The 17384-nt window shown below is 33.7% G+C and overlaps 2 protein-coding genes across 2 annotated transcripts; one reads left to right on the plus strand and one right to left on the minus strand.

Moving 5' to 3' along the window:
* Nucleotides 1-1044: 1044 nt before the first annotated feature.
* On the plus strand, nt 1045-8721 carry LOC132035184 (uncharacterized). Its single transcript, XM_059425473.1, has 3 exons — nt 1045-1195; nt 5380-5707; nt 8506-8721. The coding sequence occupies exons 1-3, from the start codon at nt 1045-1047 to the stop codon at nt 8708-8710; spliced, it is 684 nt and encodes a 227-aa protein (XP_059281456.1). The 3' UTR covers nt 8711-8721.
* A 1174-nt stretch (nt 8722-9895) lies between these two features.
* LOC132032514 (NDR1/HIN1-like protein 13) lies at nt 9896-14274 on the minus strand. The gene is made up of 4 exons (XM_059422142.1): nt 14099-14274; nt 11874-12097; nt 10857-11145; nt 9896-10387 (listed from the first exon to the last, which is right to left on the minus strand). Exons 2-4 carry the CDS (start codon nt 12080-12082, stop codon nt 10064-10066), a joined length of 822 nt encoding a protein of 273 aa, XP_059278125.1. The 5' UTR covers nt 12083-12097; nt 14099-14274; the 3' UTR covers nt 9896-10063.
* Nucleotides 14275-17384: the final 3110 nt, after the last annotated feature.

Here is a 17384-nt window from a genome sequence, read left to right on the forward strand (position 1 = left end):
GAGTTTTTCAAAATAAGGATACATGCCTTAAATTCCCCAAAAGTAGGGTAAAAACCTTAAACAATTTAAACGAAAACTGTAAAAAATTAAGTAACTGTCAAAATTTACGGGAAAAAACCGTCTTCTCTTTTTTTCTTTTCTTTTTTCCCCTTCATTTTTTCATTTTCCTAAGTAGAATTTAAAAGAAAATGAATTGCAAATTTTTATCGTTTAACTTAAATTAAAATACATCAGTTTATTTAAAATTTATTTTCTAGTTTAAATAGTTAATATAAAAAGTATGATAACTTCACAAAAAAAAGAGTCCTAAACGCACCTTAAGAGTCCTAAACGCACCTTGGATTATGGCTGCATGATTTTAGGACTCAGTATATATCTTTTAACTTAAATTCAAATACATCAGTTTAATTAAAATTTATTTTTTTAGTTTAAATAGTTAAACTAAAAAAGTTGATAACTTCTAAAAAAGAAAAAGAGTCCGAACGGTTTTAGGACTCCATCGTGATTCATGGAGTAGTTTCAACCGCACAGATGTTTCCTTAACAAAATATTTTAATTTAATTATTTTTAATTAACAATAACTAATAACTAATTATTAACTAATTAACTACTTTTTGTCCTAAAACTATCCTCTTTTTAATAATATATAGATTATATTATACTATTATATTATAAATATAAATTATAAATATATAGACTATATAGATATAGATATAGATATTATACAACATTATAACTGACGGAAAGTATTATACATAATGTATCAACTATCAATCTCGTATAAAAGTGTGTATTAGCTTATAAAAAGTGTTTATATACAAAATGTGAGCTAAATCGGATAAGAGATTCAGTTACTGCGTAAATATTTTCTCCCAATAACAGACATAGAGCGTAATTTTCCCTTGAAATTATTCCTAATCCTCTCTTTTATTTATTGGGTAAAAGGTAACTAAATAATCTATGTATTGCCAAACTGCTATGATGACCTGTAGGAACTTTCTTAAAGGTCAGTTCTTGGTTATTTTTTTGTGAATAAATTGTAGGATGGAAAGTGGGTTTAGTGCAGAAGATCTGTCCAAGATTGGAGGTATTGCCACCGTGTCATTGCTGCATTCTTTCATTCCAACTCATTGGTTGCCATTTTCAATTGTGGGTCCTGCTCAGAAATGGACTCTTTCTAGAACCCTTTTTGTCAGTTAGTACTCATTACCCTTTCTCTCTTTTACTTTTGTCTTTAACTATATGATGTTTGTGTTGGTAAAGATCTTGCTAAAAATGAGCTTTGTTACTGAAAATTAGCAATGGATGGATTTGATTATGTGATTGAAATTGAGTTTTCTGTTGATGAGGTGATTTCTTTACCAATTAACACGCTCCTTGATTAATCTATTGATACTACACCAACGAAGAATTTGGAAAATTTCTGAGTAATGAGTGAATTTTATTACTCCGTCCCAATTTATGGGAAGGTGTTTGACTAGGCACGGAGTTTAGGAGAAAAAAAGGAAGATTTTGAAACTTGTTGTCTAAAATAAGCCATAAAAATCATTTCAATAAGGGTAAAATTGGAAGTTTATAATTAAACTGTTAAACTAAATATGGAAAGATTTCATTCTTGTCGAGACTGAGTAAAACTGGAAGTGTGTCACATACATTGGGACTGATGAAGTATGTGGTAGGAATTGAGTTTTTTGTTGATGAGGATATATCGATATGAACTTGTCCACTCCTTGATTAATCTACATTGCCAAATCCTGTAGGTAAAGGTGTCGGGAAAACTGCCCACCGAAGCTTAGCAGTAAGACTCACACTGAATGCTGTAGCTGGAATTTGAACCTAGATTTTTACGCTGTTTGTCCTATGCCTCAACCAGGGGCGGATTTAAAGTCGGCAAAAAATTTCACTATATATATAGGGTAGATTTTTTGTGTTTAGGTACATATATAAGTTTTGAATGCCCTGAACAAATGCAAAAGGTTAGCTCAAGTGGTCCAGGGTATTCAAAATTCTCTCAAGCATCCAGGTTTGATTCCTAGGGACAACATTTTTTTTTTATGTTTAGCTTTTATTGATTTTTTCGAACCCTCTGAGTGAAAATCCTGGATCCGCCACTGGCCTCAACCTCTAACCCATTCTTTTGAGACGATAGGAAAAGAGATTGTGTATCACATATGGCAAGATGAATAGCCCAACCCGAATACTTTGTGGTTGAGGTGTTATTATTGTTGACAGAAAATGGGTTTTCAGGGCTAGCATAAGAGACAATTGTGTTTCATTGTGCTGATAAATTCTTGATGCTCCTCGAGGGACCTATTGTGGGCTCTGTTCTTTTTTCTTCTTCTGTTTATGCTACAACTTATATTCTCACAGGCTCTGACTGCCTGCCAAATGTAATCTTGGACAGACTTTTTGCTATCTAAGACAATTACGAATTACAGTGATGTGTATGCAGGACTATGTACTTCCAAGTTGGAAATCTATCTTGTGTATAAGGAAGCTAGTTGTAAAAGGCAACAATATTTAATAATTAAACTAGCCAGTTTATCTATGTAGACAAATATAACTAATGATCAACTTAATAATAGGACAAGATTTCTTCTTTTCCATTTTTCTCTAGGACAAGATAGTGTCTTTGGTAGGAAGAAAAGAGAACAAGACTGCTATTTTAGTTCACTAGGAGGTCCCAAAAAAGAATGGTTGAGTGATTGTGGCATAGAAGCAATAGTCTGGAGATCCTAAATACGATTCTACACATAAACTTAGTTTGAACACATCCCCTTTAGCCTTGGTGCCCTAAATCCCTAAACTAAATAGGACGCTTATAATTGCGATCATGCCGCATCAGCTCTTTCAGTCACTACTACCTGTGTCACACCTATAGTGGCAGAGAGTTTGATAGGTGCTCAGATTTACCCGACATAAGTACTTGTAGCTTGTAACAAGTGACGTATTGGATTAGTCGAGGAGTCTACAAGCTGGCCAAGTCACCATCGCCAATAATAATGGTTCATAAGGAGGAATACATGTATCAATCAACTTACATTTGGATTTTATTCTGTAGGTCTTAGATCAACTAATCTTTTACATGTTTTCACCCTTTCTCAACATAATTTAATTAACAGCTGATTGTACCTTGTCACTAATACATTTCAATCTTATTTCATTGCCCATTTTAATCCAATCCAGAACTATTTTTGCTTCAAAGATACTCCCGTATTGCATTTTGTGTGCTACACTTTCCTTTCTAATCTGTTCGAGAAAGAATGATAACTCCGTACCTACTCAAACACCGCCATATAAAATGAAACAGAGGGACTGCATCCTAAGTTACACGTGGTTTCTCCGTTGGTAATTGGATATTTGACTATCTCCTATTTACTGCCAATATACTATCATCTAACTAGCCAAGAATTTTCTAACATATTTTTTAACAAAGTAACAGGAAATTGTACCTCATCCATTCTTGTTATTTTTTATCTTTATATTTTGTTTATATTGTTGCGAAATGGCCCTGAATATAGAGGAACGGATAAAGAGAACTCATATAACCAGCCCTACTAGTTTGGTGTTGATGCATAGTTGATTGACTTTTTTATCTTTATGAAATAAATCGTGTAGCTGCTTCATCCAGTTGTCTTCTCATTGTGTCATGTTGGTGATTTTCTGGTGAGGGAATAATGAGTTTCATTTATATTGCAGTTTGAAACATAAATGACAAACAAGATTATAGGAAGCTTTGGTTGAAAATCACCTTGGATGGGGAAGTACTTTAAGCTCTTTAATTGGTATTAAAGTACTTTAAGCTCTTTAATTGGTATTAACTTGTTAGATCTGAGATTTCTAGAGATGACTTCCAAAGGTCTAGACTAAAATTTGTAGTTCTCGTGTTCCCTAATAATCCTCGGATACAGGCACATTGTGTAGAACTGTAGATACAAACAAAGGATTCATGAAATTAAGTTTATGGGTTCTATATCACATCCCTTTTTGCTTATTGGGTTCTTGATAGATTATTTATACATCTTAAGTGAATTTCGTAATATAAATACAGTGTTTGGGCCAAAGCTACTAGGTTCTGCCAAACCCGCAGGTTCTATGGTAAATTCGCCCCGGATAAAAAGTGTGATCTTGTTAGGTAATTAACTTACTTTGAGTAGTGAGTCATGTTTTAAAAGCCGAATATCGCCCAAGTTAGGCATACAAAAGCCGGTCACATCATTTGGTATTCTCTTCCATTTCTTTTTTGCATGTAGCCTCTTGCCTTCAGTAGAAGAGGTGGAGTTTTCACACAGCTGAATTGTTCCCAAATGCTCCCAAATGCTTTCAGGTTTTGTCCCATAACAAGTTTTGACGATAAATTGTTGAAATCTGAAGTCTTGGGCAGGTAGTTGGGTGGATAACTATGGACTAAGAAGAGGGTTCAATCATGGAGATAAAGCTATTTCTTTTGCTATCAAATGTTGAGATTTGAATGGATAGTTCCCTCATCCCTGTTAATTGAACCAATAAATGCTATTTATATTCATAATTTGAGCTCCGTTTGATGTAGATCCATCATTAGCACTTAAATACTAGGCTATATCTTCCTGGAGCTTGAGAGAGATAGCTGAAAAGGACTGATAATTTCTTAAGAAGTAAGAACTGAAAGTTGGAGTCATCTAGTGAAATTACTAAAAGTATTATATTAGCATACATTTGGTTTCAAACAGACAAAATACTAAACTGAGCATGACAGGAAGGTGGAAAAAACCCAGAGCTGAGGCGTGAACTATATATATTTTTTTCCTTTTTCTTTTTGATAAGTGAAATAATTGACTTGATATTTTTAAAGTTAAAATAATGTCTACTTACTACAATTTCTACAAATATCTTTTTGGCAACTTAAATTTCTAACATTTGTGGGCTTGTAGTATCTCTAATTACTCACTCTTGTGTGAAAATTGAATGAATTAATGTGATAATGAGGTTCTAATTTCAGTACCAGTTTCTCAAAAAAATAAAAAAAAAATGAGGTTCTAATTCATTAACTTTTATGTTGTATTCTACAATCAATTAATTATATTTTACAGTGAAACTCAAAGATTTGGAAAGGATGTAAGTTATTAAACAGAAGTGTAAAGATTTGTTTACACTACCAGTGAATTTTAACATGTGATAGCATGTTAATTACCATTTTTATTAGATTATTTATTAATGCTTATCAAGAGATTTACCTGTGATTACCTAATAAATGACTTGATTGTATAAATATATTTTACACTGTTAGTGCATACAACAAAAACTCATCTGGAAACTACATAGAGAGTAAAAGCAATTATAATTCACTTGAAGTCCATTGAATTAAGAGATATTAACTGTTTTAGTCACTGCTCATTGCAGCTGCATTCGGAGCAGTATTGCACGTCTTATCCACTTCACTTCTTGGCATAACGGCAGTAACAATTACAAACACAATTGCTGGGGAAGAGACAGTGCACAAACTGGCTTCATTACTTCTTGTATTTCTTGGAGGTAGTTATGTCATTTTGCATCTCTCTGGAAAGGGTGGTCACAGCCATTCACACAATCAACCCATGGAGAAAATGGCTGTGGCAGGGCTTATCCTTGTTCCTGCATTGTCTCCTTGTGCCACCACTCTGCCTGTGTTTCTTGCTGTTGGAAATTCGTCGTCCATGATGGTGCTTGCCATCATAGTTTTACTATTCAGGTACTAATTTGATATTTAAATTTCATTATACACTACTACTTCTGTCCCAATTTATGTGGCATTGTTCGGATTTCGAGAGTCGAACCTTATACTTTTAACCATGAATTCAGACATGGAATCTTATTTTTTTTGTAATAAATTTACATATTTGAAAACTACATAAAAAGTACTATAAGTCACAATAATTTACAATTTAAAATAATCTAAAAGACATGAAAAATTGCGATCAAAGAAAAACTTGTTTGACTCTCGAAATCTGAACTCCAAACCTTTTTGTTTTTGGTCTTTCTCTTCTTCTAGACAGAGTTAATCTTGATGATATACAAAACTTGATCTTATTTGAAAGAAAAGGAGAAGGAATCACGGGACGGGGTTGGTGTGCGCCTTGTACTATAATGTTAATGGGCTTTTTGGAATTGAAAAGTTCTCTTTCTGGAAGTAAGCGTAGTATGATCGTTTTGGAGGTACTTAGTAGGTTTTAAACAGTAAGATAGTTTTAGATATACTTGGTAGGGTTTAACTCCAGTTGCATTTTTTCAACTGAAAGGCATTTGATACAACATCATTTGGGCTCCATAGAGTTACTTAGTTGCGGGTTGGGACTCCCTGCAATACCTTTCCCTACAGTTTTGTCCAGTACTTAACTTGATTATAGACACTGGCACTTACTAAATCAACAGACGAAATTTTTCCAATAATCAAGCCCACACAATCGTCAACTTTACGGCTACTTGCAATGCCGACGAAGAAGATGTCCAGCCCACTAGCGCTGTATCGTACCAGTCACATTAGCTACTTTTTTTTTTTTTTTTTTTTGTGAATTCGGTGATCTTGGGTCCTTGTAAATACAAATATTTTCTCTATGATATTCCAGAAGCAAAGTCTTCCAAGAATCAAATTTAATATTCAACTCAATACAGTCAGTTGTATTCAGAAGCTAAACTATATATCAATCCTTATTACAAAATGATAGCAAACGTTTTAAATAGTATTTTTCTGTATTTTGTCTTAAATTCTCTCAAATTTTCCTAGTATTTGTATTGCAGACGAAATCATCCTTAAGAGATAATCATTTATATTTTCCAGCGAGCTGAGTGTCGGAATCCCCACTATTTGAAATCAGAAGCTTGTGTTATGTCAGTGATTTGCTTAAAAGTTTGAAAATGGTTGGCAATAGTTACTGGTAGGGGTGTCAAATGGGCGAGTTGGGCTGAATTTGGACTGAGTTAATATATGAGTGAGTCATCAGGTTACTTGGCTGAATTGGCTAAAAAGCGGGTCATAACCCAACCTGCCCAATTCTTACTAAATTTTCTGTTTGTTGTTTTAATAATTTTCTTTAGTACCTAATAAACGTTGTTTCTTTTTTATGGATATAAATATAATATATCAAATAAAGAAATATATCTTTTCAAAAATATTTTGACAAGATTTCTCATTGGTCAATTTGGGCTAATTATCAGCTCAACTTTTAGATAGGCTGAATAGCGGGTCAAAATGGGTTGAGTTAATTAATGGGTGGATCAATGACCCGCCCAAACTTGGGCAGGTTGAGCAGGTCATGTTTTCATGGGCTAATTCTGCCACCTCTAGTTATTGGAATGTGAAGAAAGAGAAGAAAGAGGTGATGATTGTGTACTTGAGTATTGAAGAAATCTGATCCATTAATTCAATATGCACTACGTGTCAGTAATCAAATGGCTTACTGGACAAAATTCAAGGGAAAGTACTGTAGGGAATCCCAACCCATTTAGTTTCATTTCATTGGATGAGTTTTGAGGTTTCGTGGACTGTCGGAAATAGCTATATTAGACTTGCATCCTGCATCGAGAGTTTGTACTCTTTCGAAAAGTAACCTATTGAAGATCTTTAGTACTTTTAACTGAATTACTGCTTTCAAGACTGCCCTAGGGCTTTGGGTTAGTAGTGAGGATGCAACATGTGATGTGAGGGCTAGGCGCACATCACAGGTTGCAACATGTGATGTGAGGGCTAGGCGCACATCACAGGTTCAAACTTCAAATCCCGTTGAAGATAAAGCTTGGTATTTAAGTTTGGAGGTGGGTAGAGGGACAAGCCCATACTCCCTAGGAGTTTCGAACTGTAGAAATGTCACCAGGTAGCCACTTTTAGGACCGCTATTTAAGGTTTATCCAGCACTTGCAAATTCAATAGTGTTTAGTCATAACTTAAAAAAGGGGGTAGATTTGCTTCTTCTTCGCTTCCTCGAACTTCCGGACGATGTGTCCTGAAGTTCAGTTTTTCTGTTCAAAACTTCGAGACACTGCGAATGTCCTGAAGTCACTGAAGTTCAGTTTTTCAGTTCAAAACTTCAGGACACTATGAATTTCCTGAAGTTCAGTTTCTTAGTTCAAAACTTTAGGACACTGTATCCCGAAATTCAGTTCTTCTGTTCAGAACTTCAGAATATTGTGTCCTTAAGTTCAATTTTTTTTCTTTCAAGACTTGTGCATCAACTAAAGTCAGGCTAGAAGCCCACTGGGTATTTCTCTGATATTATAAAATGTTATTGACTTTAAGACTGCTCCCACAGGGTATTTCTCTGATATTATAAAAGTTATTGACTTTAAGACTGCTTTGATCTTATTGATGCTTAGAATATATGTATTTTTTCCCTTCTCACGATGAAAGCCTAATTTCAGGCAGGTTGGATTCAGGAACATCTACACTCTTAGGATTCGAAGAATTTAGTTTCTCTATTGGTGCACTTGTATTCTTGACTTCTTTATGTATCCGGATTGACCAATGTCTAACGTAAGTTGATACTTCATTTGCAGCACTATTACTGTAATGACCTCACTGGTGGCTCTATCATTTTATGGTGCAAGTCAACTCAAGTTTCACTGGGTGGAACGCTATGATAAGCTCCTCGTTGGTTCTGTCCTGTGTTTGGTGGGTATTTTGACCCTTATTTTTCACGATCACGATGGAGAAGTAGGTTCCTCCGGAGTCCACGTGCACAGAAAACGAAGTGTACTATAGGAGTTTACTCTCAATCAAATAATCTTGTCAAGTGTACTTCCCTTTTTTGCTCATTGTGCAATAGTGAGTGTCCAAGTTTATTGGCGTTTGGATCACCATTTGCCACTTAAGTGGTCTCCCTTTCAACCAGCTCATGGTGCTCTGTTATGGTAAAGCCAGCATGGGATTTAAGGCAGTTACGTTTTATTTAGAATTATGTTAAAATTTTACTTTAACATAGCCGCTTCAAGAGGATGTGTATTTTAAAGGATTTCCCGTTGAACCCTTCTCTATGTAAATGTTAAGTGTACAATACTCGTCAAGGGAATAAACTGTTCTCTTTTTATATAGTTTTGGCAATCCTCACCTTTGTAGAAGCTTAGCTTTTGGACTCGTGTTAGATCCAAGGTTTATTTTCTTTACAGTAAAGATGTAAGAAAATACGCGGGACTAATAAGTTCCTGCTTGTGTTTTATCAGTATTGAATTTGGGGATTGAAGGGAGATGAACATCGGTGACAATAGCTAGTAAAAGAATATTAGGCCACTGATTTCTTAACATGGATTGATGCTAGAAAGAAACGGTCATATAGCATAAAATAATGCTGATTAGGGGTGGAAGATTTATTATGTTTTGTTGTGAATGAGAATTGATTTCCTTTGCAATTGCAAACTTGAATTAATGGATAGCCCGCCCATAAATCAAGTTGTACACACATATCCACAAAACTTGTATAAAAGGTCCCATAAAGACCACCAAGAAAACGTGGTGGGATGAATGAATCCTTAATTAGAGGTTTCTAGTTGAGCCACAAAAATGGAGAAATTCTTGGAAAGAAGTGATTTTTCTTTAATGAGTCTTATGCCACACGTATCCGAATTATTTAAGAGTGGCCTTTAATTAGTTCAGACGGCACAAATCTGAATTAATCGGGTCAATAGGTATAGAATATCGGGGGTGATTTACAAGAATAGCCTTGAAAGTGAGTGATCTTAAACTTTTGTTCCGCCTTGCCCATGGGCAGAACTTCAAGTGTAATAAGTTTTGTGTCATGAGCAACACTTTGACTTTGACCGCTTGTACAACTGGAGATCAAAAATTTAGGACCACCCATTTTCATGGTCATTAAGTGTAATTTCTTGAAATATTGGACTAGTTAAAAAAAAGCTCATAAAGAAAAAAAATGGAGGAAAATACAACCATCGCTCAAAGTTATTTGTTATTCAACTTCTCTAAATGAATTCACTAACATTTTTCATTCTATAAAATACAACCATTTTTCTCAAGCAAAAGAGAAAAAGTATAATATACTTTCTACATGTGTTGAGTATATATAATAAATAAAATCAAATATTAAAAATGTCTCAAAACCCTCTACCAAAGCCTCACACTATAATCACAGTCTTTAGAAACCAGTTTAGACTTAACAGTCAAGGCATCCACCGTTACATCACAGTTAACTTTAACTGTGATTTCCCAAGTCGTAATGCCCCCAATCTTAATCTTAACGGGTGCTTTAATATTCACTCTAAACGGCACTTTCCCTTTCCTCACTTCATTCCTTAACGTCGACTTAACGGTGCTTCCAAGCATAACATTCGAACCTTTTAACACCGTTTGAAAAACCGTTACATTGTTAGCCTGCTGATAAAACGCCGGTAATATGCCGGTGGAGAGGTCAACATCGGAATAGATCACCTGTGGAAAAAAGAATTCAAAGTTATAAGATACCAAAATTTATTAGGATTTGATATTTTAGTTCATGTCTAGTTAGAATGTGTTTTACATTTTATTTTTTTTGGTCTGTCACAAAAGAATGACTTTTTCTATATTTCGTGAGTTGACAATTTAAATATCTTACTTGGCAAGTTTATAACCACATGATTCAAAAGATATTTTAGTACATTAGACATATCTTTAATTTAGGACAATAAAATTCAAAAGTCTCTTTTTATTTTTTAAACTATGTGTCCAGTCAAATTAAAACACTTACATTGGGACGGAAGGAATATATGGAAATATATTTTTCTGTTTTGAGTTAAAGCAGATTTCGTACTATTATAAATATAGATGTTGGTAGCTATTTTCAAATAATGGATATACTATGAAGATTATAAAGAGCATAAATAATTTATGAGTTTATGAATAAAATATTCTCTTTCATTACCGTAACGGAGCTTCCTTTCCGGTAGTAAATTCCGAGCTTGTTGTTGGGATTTTCAGCTCTAACGGAGATGTTAAACTCTGGCGAGATAGTAGATGATGCCGTTACGTTGAAATTCTTAATAGTCATGCTTGAAATGTTGTACTTTGGTGCTTCAGGGCGGTACACAAGGTATAGAACGCCAGCAGTGATTCCCAATGATATAATGAGGATAAGGATAACGGAAAAAGTGAAGCAAAGACAACGGCAACAGCAACTCCGGCGAGGTTTCCGTTTAGTGAGAGATTCATATCTGTTAGGAAAAAATAATTCAAAGTTGTAGAAAACATAAACGCGTTAGTATTCAATATTTTAATTCAGGTCTAAAATGATTTATACTCTGAAACTATCCTCCTCTTGTTCCAATTTATATCATACGTTGGATTTCGAGAGTTAAATTTCACTGTGAACTTGACATACAATATTTAAGTTTTTGAAAAATAATTTACATATTTAGAAACTTTATCTCCGTTTCAATTTATATGACACTCTTTTCTTTTTAATCAGTGTAAAAAAGAATTACATATTTCTATATGTAGCGAGAATTTAACTCTAAAATTCTTATTTTACCTTAATGAAATGATTCATAGTCACAAAAAATTTCTCTGACTTGTTTTAAATCACAAAATTCAAAAGTCATCCGCTCTTTCTTACATTTCGTGTCCAGTCAAACACTCTGATATAGGATGACACAAAAAATTTCTCTGACTTGTTTTAAATCACAAAATTCAAAAGTCATCAAACTCTTTTTACATTTAGGTATCGGAAACGCTGATATAGGATGATAGGAGTACTACAAATAAATTGCGGTAAATAAAATTTTTCTTTCACTCTTGGAATCCAAACTATATCACATAAATTGAGACAAAAAAAAAGTATTATAAATAGCGGTCTTGCTAGCTATTTTCATATATACGAGAATGTTAAGCACATTGAAAGATCTATGAGTTTATGAAATAAAATATTTTACTTCAATATTACCTGCGAGAATTTTCCGGTGGAGGATACTTGTAAATTTGATCCTTTGGAACTTGTACTACGTAAGTTCCGGGTGGTGGTGGTGGCACCGGTTTCGCCGGAGATGGATATGATGGCTTTCTAGGTGAACCTATTACTTCCCCGGAGTTGTTTGACGATGGTGGATTGCTCGACGTTGATGCTATATCCATAGGGTGTACTCGATCAGCCATTGCGTATTCACCAATCTATAGATACAAAAAACCTAAGAAATATGAATATTATGTATGTATGTGGAGTCTATTGGTGTTGCGGATCAGCCAAGCAGCTCTGCACCCTGATAACGTAACTCCAACAAGTGGCCTCAGTCTATAGATACAAATTAAAAACGAAATGAGAATTTAGAATATATGATATATTGTGTATATATGTGAATGAAGATGTAGATACAGAGAACGTGAAGAGACGTATGTGAGAAGAATTAGCTGTAATATAAGCAATGGAAGTTGAAGTGTGTTGACTGTGTGAATGAATTTATATATGTGCTGTTATTATTATACGTGTAATAAAAGAAAACCGCGTGCGTGAGATGTAACGCGCAATATCTAACGGCTATTTTCTCTAACAATTAATTTCATTTATTAATTTATTTTATTATGGTAGGTTAGGTATTTTCTTTGAATTTTTCTTTTTTGGTACAAATGAATTAACGTAACTGATTATAAAAGTCAAGTTCTCATGTTATATTATCCTAAAAAAGAGATAACATCAAAGCGAAAAAAAGAAAAACAACAAATAATGTTACATACGGAGAGATACATCTAGAATTTTAAAATGCTCATTTTACTCTTAATGAGATAATTTGTAATCACACAAATATTTATAACTTATTTTAGATCTCAAATTTTAAAAAATTGTCTTCCTTTCTTAAATTGTATACCCAATAAAATATTATCACATAAATCGGGACGGAGGGAGTATTAGCTCGTGAGTTCCTACTACAGTTCTTACTAACTAATCGAAGTCATTATCTTATGACATCATAGAGATGACTTACCCTTTAATTTTTCATGGTTAAAATTTCAGTAAGTCAATTGCTTATAAGACTAGGATTTGGACTACTTCTCACTTTGTATGTAGAATTTATCAAACTTTTGTGCAAAACGTTGAGTTTTAAGGAAAATTGCTGAGAGAGGAGTAAAGTGGAATGAGTAAAGCTTAAGGGAATTAACAAAGAAATAATGAATAATTCAAACAAGAAACGCATGAAATAACTAATTTAACAAGAAAAGATAATTTGGAGGGTTTCTTGTGCCCAAATTTGGAGTATAACCTTTAAGAGAATTCAAAGGCTGAACTAAAGTACTTTGGCCAGAATCTTTTGGAATCCTAAAGTATAGGTAACAATATTCTAGTGAAGGACTTCAAGAAAAAAGGCAAAATAATTTGTGTTTATACCAATTCAATGAATATTTAATACTTGCTCTTGTTGTCATTAAACTGTAGTTAATTAATACACATTCTCACTTTAATTTATCATTTAACAATTACAAATTAATATAATTAGATGTACAAAAGTTTTACCATTTGCTTCATCTACTACATTTGGTTAAGGGCAAACTTGATTGCACCAACCACCTTATGCTATGAGGTGGCCATGGAAAGGTTCACGTAAATACAATAGTTTTTAATTAGATCTTATATAGATTTTAATAAGTTATTAAATATTCATAAATATTTGACAGTAAACTCAATTATTTATTGTATATTAATTTGGGGTAGCTTTATGAATCTATAAGTTTCAAATGTTAATCCGCCTTTGGGGGCATGTACCACTAATCTCTCAAATTACCCTGCCCCAAACAAGTGACATTTGCAAAAGGATTAATGGAGCTGAAACCAATGGAGGAATTCTGCACTATTGAAGTTGCAAACATTTACTAATTAAAGAACACCTCAACTTAATTACAGTAGAATTTTAGTTCAAGGCTCCTCTAAGAAGTATTAGATATTACAATTTAGAGGAAATGTTCTCACCTAGACCCTAGTCTTTTTGCAATTCCAATTGGTTCATACAAAAATAAAAAGATTTTTTGGAGAAAAAAAAAAACCATGCAAATTTGCAACCTCATTAATGAATTAAAGGAAGAAAGAAAACAGAGGATAAGATTTTAAGTTAAAATCTTGAGTTGAGGAAGAGAAGAAAAAAAGGAAAACAAAGAGTTTAATTAGTAGAAGAAACCAATTACCTCAAGACACAACAACTGCAACTTGCAAGTATATGGATGAAAATCAACACAACACAATTCTCTCCTCTTTGTTAATTCTTCTTGATCTTATTGAAACACTTGGAAAAGATATGTGAAATGGAGTCTTCTTGAGGAGGCCTTCTTAAAAGAGAATTTGCACTAAATCTATGTGCATAAAGGTAGATAGGATTGAGTTGAATTTGTTTATTTATTAGACACAAAAAAGAAAAAAGAAAAAAAAAACTAAAAAAGGAGTGAGGTGAGGGACAGTTCATTCATTGTTGTCAAGATGACTTTAAAATGATATAATAGAAGAGAAAAAGACAACATAAACCATGGTCAATGAAATGTATTGTTGTCTTTGTCTTCATTGAAGGAGTAAACTAATTAAGAAAAAAAACCTATCCATTACCTTCGTTTATTGCGGATTAAAAGGAAACTAGATGCTTAAATCATGCATTAGCATTTCGCCAAATGGAGTTGCATATTCAACTTTCGGCTTCTATAGTTCAAGATTCATTTTTAGTGTTTACACTTGACCTTATCATAAATTTTGGCTTAAATGATGTTAGTAATACTCTCCACATGGACCACATCTATATTTTCCCTAGTAAGAAAGTGAATAAACCTTTTGTCAAATGACTTTTTCATATTTTCTGCATGAAATTCGCAACCTAGTGATCACAATACCAAAATATAAAGGAGGCAAAAACAAATTAGCCGATTTTTTTTTATTTTGTGCCTCATCCAACCGATGGTGGATCTAGGATATTCTTTGAGGGGGTTCGAAAAATAAAAATGTAATGCCCGAGACTTGAACTTAGAACCTCAAGGTAAATTTTGAACACCCTAAACCACTGAACCAACCCCTACTCCTGTGTTCAGGGTGTTCAAAATCTATATATGTACATAAAACATATAAAAATAACTTATATATACAGCGTAATTTTTTACCGAGGGTGTTCGAGTGAACACCCTCAATGGGCTGTAGATCCGCCCATGCATCCAACTGACATTAATTAGTTGTGTCAGACTTCTTTTTGTTTCACAAGTTAGTGGTCCGAAAGTTTGTAGACCTCAAAAGTGTAAGATTTGGATCCACGAACTTGCGAGACCAAAAAAATTCTCACACAATTAGTGTAAGTTATATGAGACAAAAAATAAAATTTTATGCTTAAATATACATATAATATGCATATGCTTTATGTGTAATATGCATATCAATATATAAATATTGTGTATTTAGACTATTGCCAATAATTAAGTTTGGCCGAAAGGACATAAATAAAAGAATCTCAAAAGCGAATAATCGTATATGATGAGGCTTCGATGAAGCTGACGATCAAACTTTCGATCTATATCTCTCTTGCATATTACGTTTATTTATCGACTGTGTGTACCGTGAAATTTAACACATGTTTTCCCCTTAAACTATTGGCTCTTCTTGACATGATTACGTAAAGATTCCTTGTGTTGGGATAGAAATAATCAGGCATCATGCCGAAGCTAATAATTGCAAATCTTTAAGGCGATAAATAGGACTACAAAGAATATATACTAAAAATCATAAAATTATAATATGATTTGGTCAAGTGACTTACATGTAAACTAATATAAAGAGAAAATATTAAAACTATGAAAGAGTAAATCTCTCCCTAAACGAAACTCTTTTACTAACTACATTGTGGATGCTATGATATGTTCTAGTTGTGAGAAGGAGGTCTTCAATTTATAGATGTCCAAAACTTTTCCTCCAAGAAAAGGGTTACTCAAATATGGAAGATTTATATTTTCCTTTTGGAACAAGTAAAACCAATTATGGTAAACTCTTTGCCCTTCCTTCAAGAAAAGGTAAAATCCAAATATGGTAAGAAAATCAGGGCAAATAACAAATCTTCCTTTTTGGCTTGGATTTTCTTGACAAAACTTGATCCGCCTTCTTCACGTAATCTTCATCACTGCTTCTTGCCATTGTTTAAAATAAGGTTAAAGATATTATGGGTTAAAAATTAGTTTAAATATATTTTGCTTTATTTTTAAAAATGCAACGGTTGAAATTCATCTCCACATGTAGTATTCCTGGATAAAATCTTCATTATCGTGAAATTGGTTGCTCTTGATTTGAAACCACCTTGAACATGTCCTGAACATCGCAGAATCATTGGCTGAACCATTGGCTCTGATACCACTTGTTGGGATCGAAATAATCAGGCGTCATGCGGAAGCTAATAATTGCAAACCTTTAAGGCGATAAATCAGACTACGAAGAACATATACTAAAAAGCTGTAATGAACCCATTAGTAGTTATTAGAAGTTATTACTATTTCACTAAATATCAAAAGCAGAAGGACCTAAGTGCAAAACACGGAAAAGTTTAAGGGCAAGGATTTAGTTAGCTGTTACAAATCAAAGGCTCAGATCATCCTCATCAATTTCCATCATTTTATAACCCACTGGAGAGAGAAGAGAAGATCATCATCAAGTATAATCCAAATTCTCTTCTCTCATTCTTTTTCTTCTTTTCCTAAATTATCTTCTCATCCAATCTATTTCTTCTCTTCTTCAGGTGTAATCAATGGCACAAGGAAGCTCATCTATCTAAATAGTTCCATTTCATTTAGTAGATTGTAATTTCCATTTCAGTTATCTTAATCGAAAATTGTCAAAAAATAATTGTTCCTTTCAATTCAGTTTTCTGAGTTGTTATAATTACAAATTCGAGTTTAGATCATAGCAATTGGTATCAGAGCCTTCGATTCTGTAGCTTGTGGGTATAAGAATGGCGGAAGGAACGAGGATGAGATTGATGGATGAAAAATTAGCTCACCATGATGAATTGTTGGTTGAGCTGCGAGATGGGCAACAAGCCTTGAAAGAAACCCAGACTGGGATTCAAGGTACACTTGAACAACTATTGGAACTACTGAATGCAATGGATATACGACCAAATGGGGCGAATGAACAGATGCAAGGTGTGGGAGCAGGGTTACTGCCAATTCCAGCCCGAAAGCAAGAGCTCCGAGACCACAAAATCATGTTCCTAATCCAAAGTGGGAACTACCTAGCTTCGACGGATCTAACCCTAAGGTATGGATTAGAAAGTGTGATAGGTTCTTCAATTTGTATAAGATTGCTGAGGACCAGAAGGTTGAGGGTGCTGCCTTGTACATGAATGGAAATGCTGAAATATGGTACAACTCCTTAATACTAAGCCATGGGGTGGTTACTTGGGATAAATTGAAAGAAGAGGTGTGAAATAGATTTAGGGATGTGTTGATGGAAGAT

The sequence above is a fragment of the Lycium ferocissimum genome, chromosome 10 (genome assembly GCF_029784015.1).
Source record: "Lycium ferocissimum isolate CSIRO_LF1 chromosome 10, AGI_CSIRO_Lferr_CH_V1, whole genome shotgun sequence".
In the NCBI taxonomy this organism is placed as follows: domain Eukaryota; kingdom Viridiplantae; phylum Streptophyta; class Magnoliopsida; order Solanales; family Solanaceae; genus Lycium; species Lycium ferocissimum.